The following is a 20,526-nucleotide window of genomic DNA, read 5'->3' as shown; positions in this document are numbered from 1 at the left end:
GGTGGGATATTTGACCTTGTTTTTGTGAAGCCTCAATCTGGTTCAATGGCAGTGGTTTCAACTCTTTGTGAGGTCTCAAGGTGTTGGTCAGATTTCTGATGAAATTTCATTTTTCCCATGCTGCATCCTTGAAAACAGTTATTCACAAATATACATACTACCAAAACCAATCACATAAGGCACGATTGTGAGGTAAGGGACATTTCTCTGTTAACAGAGGGCTTGTGAGTCCAGTAAAGAGACGTGATCAGATTTCTCAGTTGAATGTCTGATAACTCTATCCGTTCCATTTGAAATGTGCAGGTCATGTATTTATGCTGACTGAAAATGGAGTTGCAAATACACAAAAAAAATTGAAACTTTTTCTCCACTGTGATTAAGGAATTTGAAAGAATAACTGTATATTTTTTTGCTGTTCAGAGGACTGTTTATCCAATGCAGCAAAACAAAGTTCCTAACTTGTGTTGAAACTGCACTGTTCCCTTCCCTTGTCCTGGCTTCAGCCCACGTAGGGTTAACAGTGCACTGATATATTTGGTTGATGCTGAACAATGAACCACGATGGCACGGGGCAGAGGGCAGCTGCACTGCAAGCTGAGACAGGCTGCATGCAGCCCATGGGCTGCAGGTTGGATGTGCCTGCCATACTTTAATGCCCATATTGCTAGTAATATACATGTAGATATTTACTAGTATTTCCAAGCTTAGAAGTACAAAACAGCTCAAAGCTTAATTTGTTCAAATTATTCACAGCTACCAAGCTCAGCTCCAATTCCTTAGGTATTACACCAGATAATTTCCAATAAGACCAGGAAAGCGTGATTAATTCTGTTGTCACATTTCTGGAGAGTAGAATGTAGAAGTTAATCAAGAAGTGTTATTTTCATGCTTAGCATTATTATTTTCAAGTTCTCCTCTCTGCAAAATCCCTTCTGTCAATATGATGGAAGAAATAAAGCCTCAAGTCATACATGAAACTCATTTGATAAAACCATGTCTACTTGCAACTAAAATTTTTGTACATTAGTTCTATAATGACTCCATCTGCTTACTGCTACTATTCAGATCTCTTACCAGCATATCATAAATACCTTAAAAGAAACAATAAAGTCAATGACAAAGTAGCCTAGAGAATATGATATTAAAAGAATTTATTTTTTGAGATAATATTCTCGATGTTTTCTAAAATCAAATAGCTAATTCACCCTGTCTGAAAGGCACCATGGGGATAGCAAGTGGTAAACAGTAAATCTTAGTGGCATTTTTCCACAGCTAGGAAATTTAGCCATCTCAGAATCCAGACAAAGTGTGAACAGCACGATATACAAAAGGAGCTAATTTCTAGCTTCTGTGTAGTTGTATGAAGCCTCTGACCTCCATGCTACCGTTGCATCTTAGGCACATTCACATCAGAACTTTCTTCAGCAAAATTAGCTTTTTTATGGGAAGGCTCAGCAAGTTCTTTTCCATGATCTCTGTTGTTCAAGCACTCCTGGTCTTCCCTCTTGCGTTTGTTAATAAGGTGGTTTTCTCCCTCACACAGCTTTCCCTCTGGGACACCCAGTGTTCTCAGACAGACAATAGCTGCAGCCTGTTCTGCTAGTTTCTTTGACTTGTCCCTGAAGAGCAAACAGACAGAGCATAGGTAAAAGTAGAAACTGAGGTCTCTACACTGCCAAAACAATTACTTTCCTGTCTCTGACGCAACACGGTGAAATAAACAGCATCAGTAGTCATTGCACAGTAGAAAACAGCAGTTCCAAAGTGATTTGAATCTTGCTAGGCGTCAATGTGGATTTGCCTCCGCTGATAGGAACAGTTGCATCTCAAACTCTTCATTTCAAAGGTCAGTGTATGTTTGGGACAAGAAGCTGCAATCCTCATATAAGCTGACTTTTGCAAATATGATCATTAAACAACATTGAGTTTTAAATGATCACTGTCTGAAAAAATACCTCAGGCCCAAATATGATCTCTTGTAGGTGTACACGTTCACTGACATAAGCAGGAGCTGTTCCATAGTAATAAAAATTCTGTCAATTCCAAGGGGGATTTCAGATTAAATGTTTGTGAAATTCAATATTTGAAAATGTTTTCTTAAAATTTCATACCAGCTGAGGCTTTGCTTCCTGAAGTCTCTGAGCAGTAGTCCCAGAAATACCAGTAACTGTTGTCTGCGTTTATCCACTTTAAAGTGTCCAATACTGAGGTTTAACTCTGCAGTTATATCAGGCTCAACTTAGGTGCAAATGCCTGAAGCCAATCCCAGTATTAACAGATGATAAAAAAAAAAACTGTCACGAAACTGTAGAGCAGCACCAGATGTAACTGTTGATTAACTGTGAAGTCTGACTAGCCACTGAACTGTGTCTTCTACTTCACTATAGTCACCTAATCCCGACTTGGTATTGAGATCTGCTACAGTGGCTGAAGACATTACCCCCTCCAAAATGTCTCCTCTGTCACCCCTGGTTTGTTACTGGACTCTTTGCAGGCACAAGTGAACCAGGTCACCTATGTGCTCCCCTCCCACTAAAATTATGGACCATCACATTAGGTGAATTCAGATATAGAATAATAGTTCACTTGTACTTCATCTCTCGTCACATTCAATTCTCAGAAAGTTTTAATCCTTTCTTTCTCCCAGAGGTAGCTTTAGGAGGTGTCTTTTTATTAAAGTCACACAACTTTTAAGCAACACATTAGAAATAACTACAGTACATCTACAAAAGCATTAACTTACCACAGAGCTGATCTGTATTTTTGGTCAGCTACTGTTACCACTGAACAGAATAGTCTATCTAGTGGTCTTTGAATCTGGAGAGAAAAAAAAGAATTAAAGAGGTAGACGGGTCAAAAATAGCAAAGACTGTCAAGGTTCCTTATTATTCTTGTCTTTACTCCCCATTAAATAATACCCTTAAAACTACTGTAATTAATTCTAAAGCTTTAACCTCGCATAATCAGGATTAGAAGAGAAGATTTCTCCAAACTACAAATACTTCTGCATTACAAGAATGAACCCACAACAGTAACAACCTCAACCCAAACAAGCAGTTGCTCCCGTCCAGTTTAGTTCATACTTTCAACAGTGTCCAGCAACAGAAGAAAACATTCTGAAACCAAACTCTAACATCACAGAAGTCACTCAGTCATGGACTTCTGTGTAATGACCTGTAATTGCAGCTACTTCTTTCACCTTCACAGAAACTGAAGACCTCACTTTCACATAATAAAATAAGCTGCCATTTTATATATTTATACGCACATTATATATAAAATAATTTCTGAACCATGTTACTGCAGAGCAATACTGCACTGGGAAACTGAACTCACTACACCAAGCCTCAGAATGGCAATTTTACAACAGGAAGAGGTTTGAAAAGGTTTTTTGATTGACTCACAGTTTCATAAACGGGCTGAGGATGCTTTTCTTTCCTACACCATTCCAGAAGATACATTTTTGGAGTAATCTGCGGTGGATATTCTCGCCTAGACAAAAACATTTGTGGTCAATAACTGTGCTTAGAGTTTACTTAATAAGCAGAACTACTTTAAATCAGGTCAATAACTCAATAAAATAAGTGCTGCTCATTCGATCTCTGCTACCTGTTACTCTTTGTGGTTTGCTTTTACAGCTCAAATTGAGAAAAATGCCACTTTCTTATTGGACAATTCAAGTAACACTAAAAACTCAATACCTTTTGTATATTTGTATTTGTTTATCTACAGATACTTGATTTTTTTAATTGCTTAGCACTTTTAATAGATTACTGAGTCTCCGAATGCCTGAAACTGAAGATGTAAATACCATAACATCTAAACAGCACAGGAAAAGTGATACTAGTGATTACTTAATTACATGCACAAATTGCTTCATAGAAAGAAAAATCACTCTGCACATGCTGCTATGCAAATCATTACTCTAAAAACTATAAAATATTGTTAAATTCATTTTACAAATGCAAGCCACTGAAATAAAATGAATTTGCATGCTTACTTGTCAAATCTAACAGCCATTTTTATTATATCTGGATCTTCCATCTGGTCATCTTCATCTTGCTGCTTAGTTTCCAAAGATGTTTTCTTAGCTTCAAAAACAGCTGTTGTTTCTTTGTAGAACTCAGACATTTCAAAAGCTTCACTATTCAAATGGAATTTCTTTGGATTAGAGATCAGATTGTGGTTTTTGTAACCAATTATGATAAAATAAATATAGTAACCAATTGTTTTGAGATAGAGTATATATGTGCAGAGAATCACATGAAAGTACAGCTATATTCTATAGGTGACATTATATTGTTTCGCCTTCACTCCTCAGACACACTTGAAATGCAAGTAGAAGTTCTTATTTCCATCACTATATATTTAAATTGCAATATGAAACTCCAGGCAGAATCAGAAATACACATCTTGCAGTGTTCAAGTTATTAGCTCAATTTGAGCATTATCTGCAAGCTCCAGTACACAGGAGGAAACTAAGATTTGGATCACTGTCAAGTGCTTCAAATCATTTTAAATTCCAGACCTTTCCACTGCATCTGCTCTGAAATATTGAGACTACTAATTTTCTATAGGTAACAGTAAAGCCTGTAGCACTGGAAAACTTACTTGCTGAATAAGATCAGAATACTCAGTGATACCAGGCTGTTCAACAATAAAATACACTCTAGCCACAACATTATCTCCAATGCAGTAAGTGGAAAAGTGTTGAAGCTGAATGTGCTGTTACATAAATTCTTCCATCTGAAATGCAGCAGCCTTTGTCTCGCACTCAGTACTGAGGCTAAAATCCCCCAGGGCTGCAACACACCATCATCACCACAAGGCAGCAGCATTAACATTTTTGTCTGACTATAGGCTCATCTTACATAACTCTAAGTTATTTCTTCATCTGGATATTAACCAGCCAGTTCAGAAAAATGGTTAGAAGGCTTTGCATTTGCTGATGAAAACTGATAAAATGAATTTCTAAGAGGCTCTCTCCTCTGCACCTCCCCTATGCACGCACAGTGCTTAAGCCAATTTTGCAATTGTTATTGCATCACAAACATAAAACCCACTGGTGTTCAATGCAAAAAGGCCCTAAAGAATCACTACACAGCACATAAGTATCATAGTTTTACCCCAGACCTTCACCCAGTACAGATGTGCATACACTGCACCCCCCCCGATGGCCTCTTTAAAGGCTTGAACCTTACTTAACAGTTCCTTTCCTTTGCATAATATACCTTACTATTAATTCACTAGAGAACACCACCATCCACTTGGCTATATTTATTTGAAGTTGTAAAAGACTGTTTCAATTTTGGTCTTCACTGCAGATCTTCTAACCAAATTAGAAAACTATACACAAAAAAGAGCAAGTTACTACAGTAAAAGTTTGTTCAACACTGCAGAAATGAAACTAACTTGCAAAATGCAAGTATATTTTACAAGTTCCACTGCTCCCTACGATTAATGGAGTCTGGCTCCTTTTATACATGAAATACAAGTCCGCTCTCTGGCTGTTGTAACATAATGGTGGGTGGTGGTATTTACAGAGAGAAAGTGTTGGTAAGTCACAGTGAACAGATAAAAGAATTGCAGGCACTTACATTCGTTTTCAAATATGAACAGAATGTTGATCAAGTGCTGCCAGAAAGCAGTAATTTCATTTGCAGAATATTTCAAGTTTAACATTTCTTTTATTTTCATATAAACAAACTGTTTCAGATTGCAAACTGAAGTTTTTCCTTCCAAGAACTTACCTCATTTTAGAGGTCTGGGAATAAGAGACAGCAATGCTACTATGGTTCATGAACCATACAATGCCTTGGGTGGGAAGGCACCTTAAAGATCATCTAGTTCCAACCCAACTGCGGGCAGGGTTTCAACCCACCCACTCAGGCTGCCCAAAGCCCCATCCAGTCTGGCCTTGAATTTCCTCAGGGATGGGGCACCCACAACTTCTCTGGGCAACCTGTGCCAGTGCCTCACCACCCTTTAAGTAGAAAACTCCCTCCAAACAACTAATCCAGATCTCCCATCTTTTAGTTTTAAAATACTTCACCTATCATCTGCCTATGCAACTTCCTTGTTGGTTACTTACCAACTTACCACACTTACCAGATCTCCTGTGTGGACTGCGCTGCATGCAGCTTCTTACCCTGAGCAGTTTCCAACTGCTCTCTTAACATCTGACACAAACAATATTTTGTGTTGGTATAGTGATTATCATATCTCACTGCCTGAGAAAGACAAAGCATATAAAAACATCATGTCAGTTTTTATTAGGTAATCTGCATGTCTCTTGATGAATTTCAAAATCATTTTTGAGATGCAAAATACAGTGTACAGTTTTCTCAATATATTCAAGATTACTCACCTAACCTTGGCTTCCTGGCTGCTAGAAACCTCAGTATTTGTGATAGGCAGTTAACTTCTAACAACAAAGCTGACAGCAACCCAGTAATCAATATTCCTTCACTTATCTGTTCAACATTAATTGCACTAACAACATCAAGAGAATTGCCCTACTCATCACAGACTTTCCAAATTCCTAGATGGATAGCCTTGGATGGAAAGCCTTTTGGATAGCCTTGTAAGCCTCACAAATGTTGCCAAGAAACCAGGACTAAAGAAACAGCATGTAAGAAAAGAATCATCAGAAAAAAAGTCATTTCCTGAATGATTTCTATAAATTATTTACTGCACACAATATAAAACAGAAACAGGGATGATTTACTCACAAGACTCTCATAATATGCTGTATTTTAAAATATCACCAGAGTTTAAGTCTCTGAAAGTAACAGGAACTAAGACACTGTATTAAGATTTGGACTAAATTCTAAATAATGTTAATCACAAGGAAAATCTTCCAAAAAATACATACATATTTGATGTAATCTTGCATGACTTCTTTCAAGGGGAAAGGACCTTCTTTTCTGAAGATAGATGGGTTCCACATAGCAGCACGAGCTATCATTACAGATGAGGCAGCTGTTGCTTTCTGGAAGGTCTCAATGTCTGTATACTCTTTGATGAAGTCATGAGATCCTCCACTACAGATGAACATCACAGTTATGGTCCAGGAAGTTTTATTTGCTCTTCTATAAGCTTTAATACAGCCTTGTATTTTCAAATGTGATATTACATTATTAATGATGATACTGGGTTCAGGATATTATCTCAAAACTAAGAGGAAAAATGGGTCTGAGTTATGTTAGCAATAGACCATTGAAATGTTGATTACATTTCACTTTTTTCCATTATCTGCACATTTTCTTTTAATTTTTTTTTTTTTTTTTTTTTTTTTTTTTTTTTTTTTTTTTTAAACAGAATGAAGACAGTTTGTTTTAAACAAACTGCATACTTCCAAAAATCTTTAATGGACAGGGCACACAACAAACCACACTGACATTGTTTGAAAATGATACTTTGTAATTATTGCCCATCCTGTTTTATAAGATTTGCCCCCACATGAAAAATCTCCTTTCTTCTGCACTAGTACATCTTAAGCTAGGTACAGGTATATTACAATAACCAGCTGATTACTCCAACCTACTTTGCTATTACTGGAATGGAGACTGCTTCAGATATGGCTTTGATCACATCACAGTGGACAGGGTGCTGAGGCCTCTCTTCCTTCTTCCTTTCCAACAAAGGAAAAAGACCAAAATTCCTAAGAAACTTTTACATATTTAGATCACAGCAGAACCTCATAAATTTTAAATACTTGTTTTTGTTGATTTTGTTTATATACTTCATTTTTTTCAAGCGTGAATCTTTGAAATCAAATACATTTAAAGTTGTTGCTACTATAACTCCATATCCAGATTAGCAGGGATTTTTAGACACCACATGCACGATAGTTTTATTTGGTTTTTGTTGAGCCTAAATCTAGAAAAATAGCAGTAAATGTTCCATTAGCACTAAAAAGACCAATTCCCTAATGACTAGCTTGATTTTTAAGAATACTTATTTAGCTAGCAGTTGAAATGAGAATTACATATTATATGCAGAATATATTCTAATCATATCTTACTGTGCAACATTTGCCAGCAAAGCGTAGCAAGGATGTAAAACTCTTGTCTGGAACAGATTTACCTTCCATGGACTGCAATGGCAGCAATACCAGTTTTTTCTATTCTCTTTACCAAATTCACAGTATCCTCAACCTGAGTGGTAGGAGAGAATGACAACCTTAGTTCAAAGATACAAAACAAATGCCAGAACTCTTGTCTTTCAGTAAGAGACATAAGAAACATGACGCCCATAATCCAACAGCATGTACCTACTTAACATATACTTCACTGAAAGAACAAGAATCCATTTTCAATAGTTCCTCAAAACCATGGATTGCAAACTTTCTTGAGCCAGATAACACAATACCCTCCTGAAGAGTATTTTCCATCAGTACTTTGTGGGCTCATTTGAAATACCAAACAGCAAGTTCTCTTTAACCATTTAACCTATTTAACCATAGCTCACTCTGTGAGCTGTAACTAAAACACACATTAGACGGATGATTAAGAGAAAGCCTTCTGAAATCAATCTAAAATGCAATCATGATCATAAATACTCCTATCAGAAACGTCTCAGAGTTACCTAGTAACTAAAATACAAATGGCATTCACACATGACTAGTGAATCAAAGAAGCAGTGAAGAACAAGAAGCTGCCAATATTTATTTAAAAAGGAAAGATGCAGAAAAAGGCAGAAAGAAATTTGGTATGGTGCTAACTATCCTGCCTTATACAGCTCTGCAGCTTCAGGGCCAAGGAGATTTTTTTTTAAATGCCTGTTTTCTTTTCAAAAGCTGGAAGGCAATCAATGGCTCATCACTAAATAGGCACAGTCTCCAAAAAATGCAACACCTACCAGGTAGCACAAACACAGAGATAGAAGCCCACCTGCTACTCTGACAGTGGACATGCTATGTAAAACCAGCTTGAAAAAATTGGAAGAGGCTCTAAGATAGTCATAGAAATCAAAAGCAGAAGTGCCAGCTTTTGTTATTGTTAAACAATATTAGATAGCACTCCTGAAACAGACTAGTGATTCTTATCAGAGACTTCATCTGTTTGTATAATCATTTAAGTGCACATGCAAATAACATGTGAACAACAGCTAGCTTAGTTACAATTCAACCACCTACAGAAGTGCCTACCCAGTTATTTGCAATCACAGCAACTAAACACGTAATCAAACAGGTTTTCAACATCACTCACTAGAGGAGCAGGCACATCACCTGGAGATTTAAAAATATGTATTTTCACAATATTCTTAGTAGTTATACTTTAGAAAAGACACTGACAAATAAAATGCAGCAGTTCTATCAAAATAACTCCTATCACAATTCCATTGAAATGAATGACTTTACCCAAGAATCTATCTGTAAGAAGTCATTCTAAAGACATGACGGAAGTTCTGCTTCTGCAAAAGATTATGAATCTCTTCATATAAGCTAGCAATTTTAGTGTTCAATCTATCAAACAATTTCTGCAGCCTTTTGTATCATCTGTAATTATTGCTGCATTTGTACATACATTTAATCAGGAGAAACACAAAGCTCCTTGCTGCACAGAATATGAGTAGTTTCTAGAGCACAAGCAGTTACAACTGTAAATACAATTTCAGTAGTGAAATCTTCACTGCTAACACAAATGTTGGGAGCTGGAGAAGTAACACCACCTCTTCAGCTTCGCCCTTCATTTAAGTCTCATGCAGACTGCCACTGCATTCAAAGGCCAGCACTCTGTGCCTACACACACACATTACTCTCTATCAGTTCCATATGCAGCAGCCTTCAACAATAACTGCCCCTTCTTATTTTTCAGTTAGCGTGTACCCATCAGCAAACCCTTTGAGATTAACTCAGTGGGTTACAATAAACAAGACTGCAAGCCATGATTATGGAAATATCCACATTCAGAATTCAATAGAATAAGGCCATGTGAAAACATCTTATGTTTAGTACTTTCAGTTTTTGCATTACAAGGAGAAGAGTTCAGCACTCCCAACAAATTACAATTCCAAATGCTATTTCACAAGAGCAGGTCTAAAACGTCAATTTATAAGAACTCCATGTACTAGAACTGATTTTAAATCACAGGATTAAACTAAAATAAACAAGTATAACAATTCATGTTCTTACTGAGGGCAAAATGCGGATTTTGCAGGTTACTGGCTTACAAATTCCTTTAACAAGAGTAGTCAGTATCTGGAGATGGAAAAAGACAAGAAATGCGATTACAGAAGTGACCTGAACAAAACTTTCTTTACTTCAAGATGCAATTAAATTAGAACAGTTTAACATTTGGTTATTGTATCTCTGTAGAGAATCTTACATACTTAAGGAACACAATCACTAATGGAGTCTATCATTTTATCTGATAGACAAAAGACCCAATGCTGCTTGTAAAACAAATGATAAACACTGATAATACTTACAGACTCTATTTTGTCAGGGTCAGATAGAAGTGCTGCCCCCATACCTCCCTGAAAAAATACATTAAAACTGTGACATTAGGAACATGAAAAACATTTTTCAACTTGATTATTTCATTTAACAGCTGATTATAGCAAAAGTACTGCAGTGCTTATTAAAGCAAGAAAGTAGAAAATGGAGAAATCTGTAATGCAGGAGCATTAGTGAACAGCTTGGTGAAACACTTCCTGGAATAGTATCAGAATAATGAAGCAGTAATTCAGGGCACCAACTCGCTCCCATTACATCAAGGAGAAAGCAGATTTCAAAAAGCCACTTTTTGTAACTATAATCATCTATTCCTACTCATTAAGTGACAGCAAAGCATTTGGGATATATTGTTTGAGCATTACACATCACGTTTGCAGGATTTCACTATAAGTAGTTCCTGCCTACACAATGTAAACTTAGTTAACCTGCTTTTTTAAGTGGCTCTATTAAACACATCATGAACACTTTGAATTCAATATTTTGACTGTTCTTTCAGCACCATCTCACCTACATGCATAGATCTAGAGACCAACAGGCAGATATAACAAATTAAAAATTCTATGAACTTCTTTTGATCCAATATTACTAGAGGAAAGTAATCATTCACAAGCATATGAATTTTTGAGCTTCCATCCTACTAAAGTATGGGCATTTCATTCTAAATTATGATTCTATGGAAGAATAAAGTCATCTTTCATGTAATTAGTTTTAATACAAAAAAAAAGTAGTAAAGGCTAAATAAGACAGCAATAGGAATATTACCAGATATTATGAATTTAATGGTATGTTCTCAACATGACAACTACAGTTCCTTGGTGTAGCTATGGGACAGATCAATACAACAGGAAAGGCATTACAACAAAGGCATCATAACAAAAGGACAAGCACAAAAGAAAAGTTTTTCCTTGTATGTTCTGACCACCCTTCAATAGAAAAAGTTTTTCCTTATATGTAATCTAAATCTCCCTTAGCACAACTTACGGCTATTTCCTCAGGTCCTGTGTGTTGCCTGGGAAAAGAGACTAACCCCCTCCTCAGCAAAACCTCTCTTCAGGAAGCTGTAGTGCATGATGAGGTCTCCCTTGAGCCTCCTCTTCTCCAAACTAAACAATCCTAGCTCCCTCAGCTACTCCTCGTAAGACTAATACCCCAGATACTTTGCCAATTTTGTTGCCCTTCTCCAGGCACATACCAGGACCTCAATACCTTCTTGTGAGAAGGACCCAAAACTGAACATGATACCTAAGGTGTGGCCTCATCAGAGCTGAGTACAGGAGAGATAATTGCCTCCCTGCTCCTGCTGACCACGTTATAAATACAGGCCAGGATGGCATTAGCCCTCTTGACCACCAAGGTCCAGGGCCAACCCTAGGGAGCTCAGGTGCAAGCAATGTACCTAAGTAAGTAGAAGGGGTGGAGCCAGGATCCACACCTTCCCAGACCTCATTTAAGGGCTAGCAATGGAAGTGAGGGTATCTCTTACTGGATATCCCTGTCTACCTGAGGCCTTTCAAAGGTAAGTAGCTCTTTTCCTTCATTTCTGTGTCTATAGTTGCTATGTTTATGTTTGTTCTCATTTGCTGTAGCCAGACTTTACCGTTCTGCTATTATCATGGTGCTTTTTATTCTGTTATTGTATTATGCTCCCTACGTTGTTTTCAGATATGATTATTAAAGCAACAAAAATGATAATGGGACTAAAACAGGAATGACCCAAAAAATCTACATAGACAAACTATCTCTAATTAAATATTAGAAAAATAAAAATATTTCTTCTTTCTACTATAAGCTAATCTACAAAGTTAAACATAATAGAAGAGAAAAATCTACCTAAGAATTGATTAATTTTATTATTTCTCTTTTATCGTTTCCTGGGATGCTAAACATTGACTATTGGAAGATAGATGCTAGAACATTACAAACTATGTAAGCGAAGGTACTAAATACCTGAAAGATGCCTTACTCTGTTCTTAAGCTCATTACATACTACCAAGGAAAAAGTATTCCTTGTGAGGGCAAAATCCATCAGTCATGTCTTAAACACTCTACATACAATTGTTAGGGCTCTTTGGTTCTTCTGTTCCAAAACTTCATGTAGTCTCTCTCTCCTTAAGAGCTAGAATAAACCCTTCTCCTATTCAAGTAATTTAATTGAGAAATGTATTCTATTTCTGGAAAATATAATTCACTTAAACAAAATGTTTATTTCTCTTGGCTTAAAAACAGGAAAAGAAGAATGAGAGATCTGTATAATGTCACGGCATCATGCAAGGTATGGGCATATTTGGTAGCATCAGGTTTGGCCATTACTATTCCTTGTTTTAAGAACACTGCATTTAACAACCAGATATCTCATTTCAATTGGCTATGTCTATTTGTGAGCCAGATGCAATAAACTAGCACGGGGTTCTATTTTGGGGATGGAAAGAATAGTGTACTTGATCTGCGTGCAACTTGGTTTAACAGTAGGCAATATCCAAGTTCTATAAATGCTTAGACTGGTAATAGGAGGCAGGAAAGACTTCAAGCTCTCATTTGCCTTTTGCCTTAATAGAAGGACAGTAAAAGCTTCCAGATGGAAAGAAGCGATAACATAAAATTAGGAAGAGAAAGTATTAATAATGTGAATATACTGTCATCTCTGCTTAAAGGACAAAGCATTATAGTTCCATATGACAGTTCCAAATACTAAAAATGCCAGTAATACAAAGACCAGAAGACAAAGTTTACATGCAACAGCCAGGCTTATTCCCTAGAATGGAGCTTTGAGTCTTCTGAACTGGAAGCCTTTTCTATAGAAGGTATCAAGAGAGAAAGAATCCAGTATAATCAAAATTCACTTGCCTTAGTAGAATATTCTTTTGGACAGCCCATATTGATATCAATACCAGCTACATCACTCTCTCTGAAATAGAAGAAATAAGAAAAATGTGTTTCAGCATACTAGAACAAGAACTAGGAAATAGATACCTTACCAGGATGTATGTTTCATCATTATAAGGCTTAAATGTGAATTCAAGGTTAAGCTTTTATTTGAACTTCTGAATTTTCAGCTTCTTGCTTATATATGTACTTAAACAGCAGTCTGAAAACCAGGCTAAGTGTTTTGATGAACAGTGTGCAGAAGCTGCAAATACTCATCTGTGTTTATCTAGAATTAAGTGACGTAAATCACATCCACCACCAAATTCACCAGTGTCAACAAGTCTTATGGAAACTCCATCTATTTAAAATGGAGACCTAAAAACACCTTTCAAAGTGTTTGAGATTCACTTCTCATTTCTGCACAATATTTTACTAGAGGTTTCAAACCATGCAAAAACAGGAGTTATTAGCAGGCATACTGGATATTACACACTTGCTAATAAGGCCACAGAATTTCACATTGGAAAGATCAAGGACACACCCACTGCACTGGAAAAGTGCCATTCAAACCCTGCATAGAAATCATGCAGCTACTATTTTGAGTATGAATTGTTTTAAATAGAAGTTGCAGTCTGCACTGCTCTACTGTACTGATTCACATCTTGGTGATCAACTACCCTATACTGTTCAGTTCTCAAAAAAGAAAACCAACACTTTTCTTGAACCTATCAGGACCTACCTTCAACCTTTCAATCACTACAATTTGTCTTCTCTAAAATAACCCCCTCCCAAAAAAGCCAACAGAAAAAAAAGCCACAAAAGCCACAACCACCACTACCAATAATAAAACTATGAAGCCAGAGTGGGAATGGTGTGAGAGTATATGACTTACACAAGCTTAGCTACTGCCAAGGCTCTTTCAGCATCTGCTGAACCCTGATGATAAAATAGAGTATATAATTACAAAATAGCATCAAGTGAATAAAAAAGTACACTTCCATAAATGGAAAACTGTATTTGCTCTATTTAGTACAATGTAAAAGAGACCCTTTCACAGCACAAGATAGCAAAAACATTTAGCTTAAGCATGTCAACCAGTGAACGACAATAAGTGATGCAAAAAGAAATTAAGAGATCAATCCTCTTTCCTAACCTACAACAAGTACCAAATGTTCTCAGTCTATCACAATTAGATGTCCTGTTTTTAAGTATTTCCATCTCTAAGGAGTCAATAGCCTCTACGCACAGCTTTTTCCAGCACTATCATTACCCCTGAAAAAGTCTCTCATTGTCTAATGCAGCCTCCTTCCTCCATCAATTTTAGCAACATTAATGCACATCCTAATGCCCTCTTAGACAGACAAACAATATCATTTAGTCTTTCCAGTGAGGCTTGCAGTGCAAGATTGAAGCATGTGATCAAGTGTCACTGTAATTCATTGCTGGTATGTGTATGTTTTGAAAATACAATAAAGAAACTGGTTACAAAAACAAGATCTCTTCAGAGAGCACAGAATTCACCTTAATCACTTTTTCTGAAAACACTCGTATGGAAAACTTACACAGCAGCACATTAACTGCATGTGTACCAACAGCTTAAAAATTCTGTAACAAATGTTATGCGAAATCTTATCTTTATCTAAAGCATCCAAGAATAGAGAATCTGTAATACAGAGTTCTTTTGGTCTTGGATTAAGACTGTAACTAGCACTTTCTTGTTTAGGAGAGTACCTGCTTTTGCTTTCTTACCATTTGAAAGATGACTCGGTGCCTCTCCCTTTCACAGGTTCTGAAAACAACTCTGTCATTTGGTGCAACAAAGTCTACTGTTTCAAGTACTTCTATATGCAGTGAGGAACATAAAACAGACAAATAGTATACAAATGCAATCATAAAGGAAGTAGTGACTATACAGTTTGTATATAAACAAAATGCTACCAAGCAAAATTTCCACGAACAACCAGTGACACCTGATCTTCCCTAACCCTTTGCAGTACGTTTCTTGCAAACTGCAAGTTCCATTACTTGTTACTCCCAACTTGTTTGCTGGGGGAGCAACAGCACTGAAACAAGCCAGAATGAATGTAATACTACAGTTTTCAGAAAGGCAAGAATGGAATATAGACTTATGGTTGACTTCTGTTCCTTGACAGGGATACTACAAAAAGCTGTTTCTCATCTCACCCAGCTGTTGTGAAACTTACAAAGGTCTTTTAAGAACTTGGCTGTGAAAATCATGTTATGCCAAATCTAGGCCCCAGACCTGAAGTTAAGGAAAGAATGACAGTAAGACCTCAAATTCATTGCTTCCTTAATACTGCTACCAATAGGTAATACTTAAACGGACTCTTGATCATAAGCCGTCTCTACTAAAGTCTGAATGAATGTGTTTCTTGGCCACTGTAGTGGGCTAACAAGGTTTTGGTAGCAGTAGGAGCTGCAGGGATGGCCGTGAGCTGGGCCCAGCACTGTCCCCTTCACCTACACGCCCAGTGACCTAAGATCTGTCAAAAAATTTAACAGAAGATTCATTGAATCCCAGCAGCAGCTTAAGTCAATGGTGAAGTTTCTCCTCCTATTCCCCAAAGGGTAGGGAAGAACTGTATGTTAGTATTTTCTTTTTCAGTATCCTACAGTGTTACTAACTGGTTAGCTCAGTCCTCTAAAAAGAGTTGTGGTTTACCTGGCTGAACAACTGAAGTGCCTGGGAAATATAAATGAAAGTCTGAAACTGTACAGAAACATACAGGTGTAAGAATGGCACTTCAAAAGTTTATTTAAGTTTCTATGAGCTGTTTAGAAGGATTATAGGTACCTACATCTCATGGTGATCACTGTAAGATGACTTCAGCAAAGTAATTTTGTTCTCTTGAATAAAAAAAAGAATGCTTACAGATATTAACAAAAGAAATACCATGCTTACCATTTACTACTCTCTTACACTGCATCATCTTTATGTCAATCAGCTCCTGAGAACAAAGGGGGAAAAATTTTAATGAGTAAAAGCATACAAACCTTCCAGCTGTAGGGAATTATCTGTTTTATTAAATAATAAAAAAAACTATCAAAAGCAGAACAAAATAAACAAACCGAAGCACTGCACTCAAAGTTTCAAACTATGAAAGATGACTGTAGGGGAACTGTTAGGTCATGGCTTGAGCTGGCGATCGAGCACCTGGTGAAGGATTGTGGCTGGCCTAAGGAGCACAGGCAAATTGTTGGCACCTCTGTTCTCTATGCCACCAGAACATGTGGACCTAGAGTAGAGCCATCCTGGGCTAACGTAAGGGCCAGCCACCAAAACCTACCTGTGAATACTTTGCCTGTTATTGTCAAGAACCTGGCAGAAGCAATTTCACTTCTTTATGAGCAGAACAATGGTGTGCTGAAGTACTTCTGTAAGATGTATTTTGCTCAAACACTTATCTATCGTGCTAGAAACAGAAGTAAGCTACTGCTGTAAAATATAAATAAATTTATAGTGAGTGCTTTGTCTAAATTAATTGAACTAATTAAGCAGCCTTATGGCATGGGTCTTCCATGACTTGATGACAGCTCAAAGCATTCTGCTGAGCTACTCTATCCATTTCTTTAATGGAAAGAATATGGAAAAGGTAAGTCCTTGAGTAAGCCAAGTCTGTTCCTGTACTCAGTTCTCTGCAACCACGTCCCCAGATTTCCTATCCACCCGCGTTCCTTTACTGTTGGCAATAACAACGTCCCCAGCCATCCCGCTCGTACCTCGCAGTACACGATGTCGGCGCCATAGTCCAGCGCGAGGAGCCGCATTGGCAGCGTTCCCACACGCACCATGGGGGCCAGGATGTTTTTACCCCTGAAGCAGAGAGGTGTGTTCACCGTCATTCCCGTTGCGGTGCTGTTTAAAACAGAGAAAGCAAGGTGGGGGGGGGAAGGTGTTAGCAAACAGCATCCCCTATCAGTAAGCGCCCCAAGCTTCCCTTCGTGGGTGCTGAGGCTGCCAACCTGACAGGCTCCACGCAGGCCGCCGCGACCCCGGAGCCAGCTGCACGGGGAACGGGCTCTGACCTGAGGGGCGCGGGGCCTTGCCAGCTCCCAGTGGCCCGCCGAGGGGCTGCGGAGGGATGAGGCCGGCACCCGAGGTACGGCCGCACGCGCTCACCTTCCTCGCGCGGCGCCGGCTGGGCGAGGCGCTGCGTCGTGACGTCATCAGATCGCGCCGCCGCTATCACGCGGGATAGGCCATGGCTCTAAGGCGCGGTGGGGTGGCCGCGGCCCGGGCGGCGGGCGCGCAGCCCCCCGAGAACGTGGTGCGCATCCCCTGGGCGCTGCGGCTGCGCCTGCAGCGGGGCGAGCGGGGCTGCCGGCGCGGGCGGGGACAGACGGCGGCAGTGCGGCCCGGTAAGCTGCTGCTGCGGAGCCGGCGGCCGGAGCTGAGCCAGCCCCGCTGGCAGACGGTGGGGCGCTGGGACCGTCCGCAGCTGGTGTCGGCGGGCTGGAAGCACAGGAAGGCGCGTGGGGACTACTTTCAGCTAGAGGCCGTCCAGCAAGCGGCCCCCGCCCTGCTGGCGCCGGAGCCCCAAGCGGGGCAGGGCCCGCTTTTCGCGGAGATGGGGCTGCAGCCGGCCCTTCTGACCGCCCTGCGGGACCTCTCAATCGGCCGCCCCACGGCGGTGCAGCGCCTCGCCATACCCGCCCTGCGCCGCGGTCGTAGCGCCCTGTGCGCCGCCGAGACGGGCAGCGGCAAGACGCTGGCCTACCTGCTGCCGCTGCTCGACCGGCTGCTGGCCCGCCCTGCCGGTCTGGAGCCGGCCGTGGAGAAGCCCGAGGGGTCGGGGCCGCGATCGGCGTCGCCCCGCGGGTTGGTGGTGCTGCCGTCGCGGGAGCTGGTGGCGCAGGTGGGCGCGGTGGCGGCGGCGCTGTGCCGCCCGGCGGGGCTGCTGGTGCGCGGGCTGACGGGCGGCGGCGCCGCGGGAGGGCTGAGGCGGCAGCTGCGGGCGCCACCACCGGGAGCCGCTGTGCTGCTGGGCACCCCGGGGGCGCTGCGGACCGCGTTGCGGCGGCGCTTTCTGGTCCTTGGGCGGCTGCGCTGGCTGGTGCTGGACGAGGCGGACGCGCTGATAGACGACGAGTCCTTCGCCGCGCCGCTGCAGGAGGTCCTGGCGCACGCCCCGCTTGCCGCGGGTGCCCCCGCGCCGGCTGGCCCCGAGGAGGAGAGGACCCAGGTGGTGGTGGTAGGAGCCACTTTCCCTGCGGGGCTCAGCCAGATGCTTGCAAGGTTTGTCGACGTGGACTGCTTTGTCAACATCAGCACCCAGAGCTTGCATCGCCTGCCTTCGCATGTCCAGCAGAAATTTGTCCGTCTCAAAGGCCAGGACAAGCTGCTTGAACTGCTGCAGCTCCTGAAGGAGCGCTCAGCGTCCAGTGGGGCTGTCCTCATCTTCTGCAACAGTGCCAGCACTGTCAACTGGCTGGGCTATATCTTGGACGATCACAAAATCAAGCACCTGAGGTTACAGGGACAGATGTTGGCAGCTGCCAGAGCTGGCATCTTTGCTTCCTTTCAGAAGGGAGATGTGTCTGTCCTCATCTGCACTGACCTTGCTTCACGGGGGTTGGACACTAGCAGTGTGCAGCTTGTGGTCAACTATGACTTCCCAAACACCCTGCAGGATTACCTACACCGTGTGGGGCGTGTTGGGCGGGTCGGAAGCAAGATGCCTGGAGTTGTGGTTAGCTTTGTAACCCATCGATGGGATGTGGACCTGGTGCGGAAAATAGAGACTGCTGCTCGAAAAAGGACAGGTCTCCCAGGCATGGATGCTTCTCTTAATGAACCTCCTCCTAAAGCAGCTTGATTTGAGTTGGTAATAAATGGCCTGGTAGGGACTAAATTGAATCAATTAAGGTACAACAAGTAAGTGTGTAAGGTAGGCTGAAATGATAGAGAATTGAGTTTCAGAACAAGATGATCTGGTTAACTTGGTGCACTGTTTCAGAAACTGTAAAAATCATTTCCAGAGGCATCACAACTCATGAATGTGCCTCTGTGATGTGCGGTTCTGTTGCATTTCAATGTCCCTTATCACTAGCTAAACATTTTTTAAAGTGTCTGCTGGCAGGAAAAAAGAAATTATCTTCCCAACCTTGTTACAGCTTTGGCCCAATTTAGTTACATGGTGGAAAGGCAAAATGACAAATTATGTTGGATTTTTTTATGGCAGCTTATTCAGAGGATTGTAGACCAGATGCCTCTAAAGATGGGTGGGAGAAAAATTGTATAATAAAACTGAAGGCTTTTTCAGGCTTTGATGTCTTTCACTGAGAATAAACATTGGTGCTGCTTTATTGTATTAAAAAAGGCTTTATGTGTTTGCTGATTGTTCTTCATATGGCATGTCTGTTGAAGTGATTAAAAAAAAAAAAAAAAAAGCTGGAAATGTCTCCAATGGCAGGAAAGAAAGTGTTTTGACTCAAATTCTTTTCTAAAGGAACAGATGCAGAAAGTTTCTTTTGGGTATGGTGTCACTGTTCTCTTAAACTGAGAAGATTAAAGTGAGGCTGAGATTATTTTGTATCTAGCTGCTCATTTGCATCCATGGGAAATAATCACTTAAAAAAAAAAAAGTAATTTAACTATGATTTATACTGGGGGGACTTATTGCAGCTCTTCCTTTTAGTGGCTCTTTCTTCTGTACTATCCATCTCTTTGCCTTTGCTAAAATTCAGTATGTCGAAATCTGTTAACTGAAAAGAACATGGCAGTGTCTCTGTATCTGGTTTCCAACCAAATAAGGTTCTGGAGCTTAGTATGAGTGAAAGCTGAAGAAACAGAAAACTTGAACAGCCACTTCAGCATAAGGCTATAACCTTTTGCTGGATACTGAAGCTGTGTATTCTGTTCAGTTGCAGTTACAGGATTCTTAGGGTAAAGTTATTTTCTTCAATAGAAGGCTTTCAACTTTGTGAATGAAGTGACACGTACGTTAGTTGTGTAGACCACTCCAAAGTTCATTCCGTGGCAAATCATGCAATTCATGTGTCTGCAGGCAGATGCGTGCTTTCCTGGAGAGTAAATACTTAAAAGAAATTTGGGGGCAATCTGTAGGATTACAATTTACAGAAAACCCTCTTTGTTGAACCACATCTTGTGTTGTATCAGGTCCTGCAAGTGGCTTTAACATGAATACACTGATTATCTTAGATGAATTAGTTTTATT

The 20,526-nt window shown here is 40.2% G+C and overlaps 1 protein-coding gene and 1 long non-coding RNA gene across 5 annotated transcripts; one reads left to right on the top strand and one right to left on the bottom strand.

Annotated features, from left to right (window-relative positions):
- Positions 1 to 1,134: 1,134 nt before the first annotated feature.
- On the bottom strand, positions 1,135 to 18,865 carry DUS2 (dihydrouridine synthase 2). Of its 4 annotated transcripts, none has more exons than XM_048958740.1 (16): positions 18,067 to 18,865; positions 17,069 to 17,204; positions 16,251 to 16,296; positions 15,077 to 15,168; positions 14,220 to 14,263; positions 13,303 to 13,367; positions 10,435 to 10,478; positions 10,139 to 10,204; positions 8,089 to 8,159; positions 7,547 to 7,633; positions 6,875 to 7,043; positions 6,109 to 6,230; positions 4,001 to 4,144; positions 3,405 to 3,492; positions 2,744 to 2,817; positions 1,135 to 1,619 (listed from the first exon to the last, which is right to left on the bottom strand). In XM_048958740.1, exons 1-16 carry the CDS (start codon positions 18,744 to 18,746, stop codon positions 1,382 to 1,384), a joined length of 2,166 nt encoding a protein of 721 aa, XP_048814697.1. In that variant the 5' UTR covers positions 18,747 to 18,865; the 3' UTR covers positions 1,135 to 1,381. The 4 variants fall into 4 exon arrangements, with proteins under 4 accessions (XP_048814697.1, XP_048814699.1, XP_048814698.1 ...); XM_048958742.1 differs by lacking the exon at positions 18,067 to 18,865 and adding an exon at positions 17,469 to 17,539; XM_048958741.1 differs by lacking the exon at positions 18,067 to 18,865 and adding an exon at positions 17,375 to 17,495.
- On the top strand, positions 11,709 to 16,241 carry LOC125699313 (uncharacterized). Its single transcript, XR_007379516.1, has 3 exons — positions 11,709 to 11,978; positions 12,689 to 12,734; positions 15,114 to 16,241. It is a non-coding gene; the product is annotated as an uncharacterized LOC125699313 (long non-coding RNA).
- Positions 18,866 to 20,526: the final 1,661 nt, after the last annotated feature.

Source organism: Lagopus muta, chromosome 12 (assembly GCF_023343835.1).
Source record: "Lagopus muta isolate bLagMut1 chromosome 12, bLagMut1 primary, whole genome shotgun sequence".
Classification (NCBI taxonomy): domain Eukaryota; kingdom Metazoa; phylum Chordata; class Aves; order Galliformes; family Phasianidae; genus Lagopus; species Lagopus muta.
Note: the sequence above shows the minus strand (reverse complement) of the source record. Positions and strands in the feature narration are given on the sequence as shown.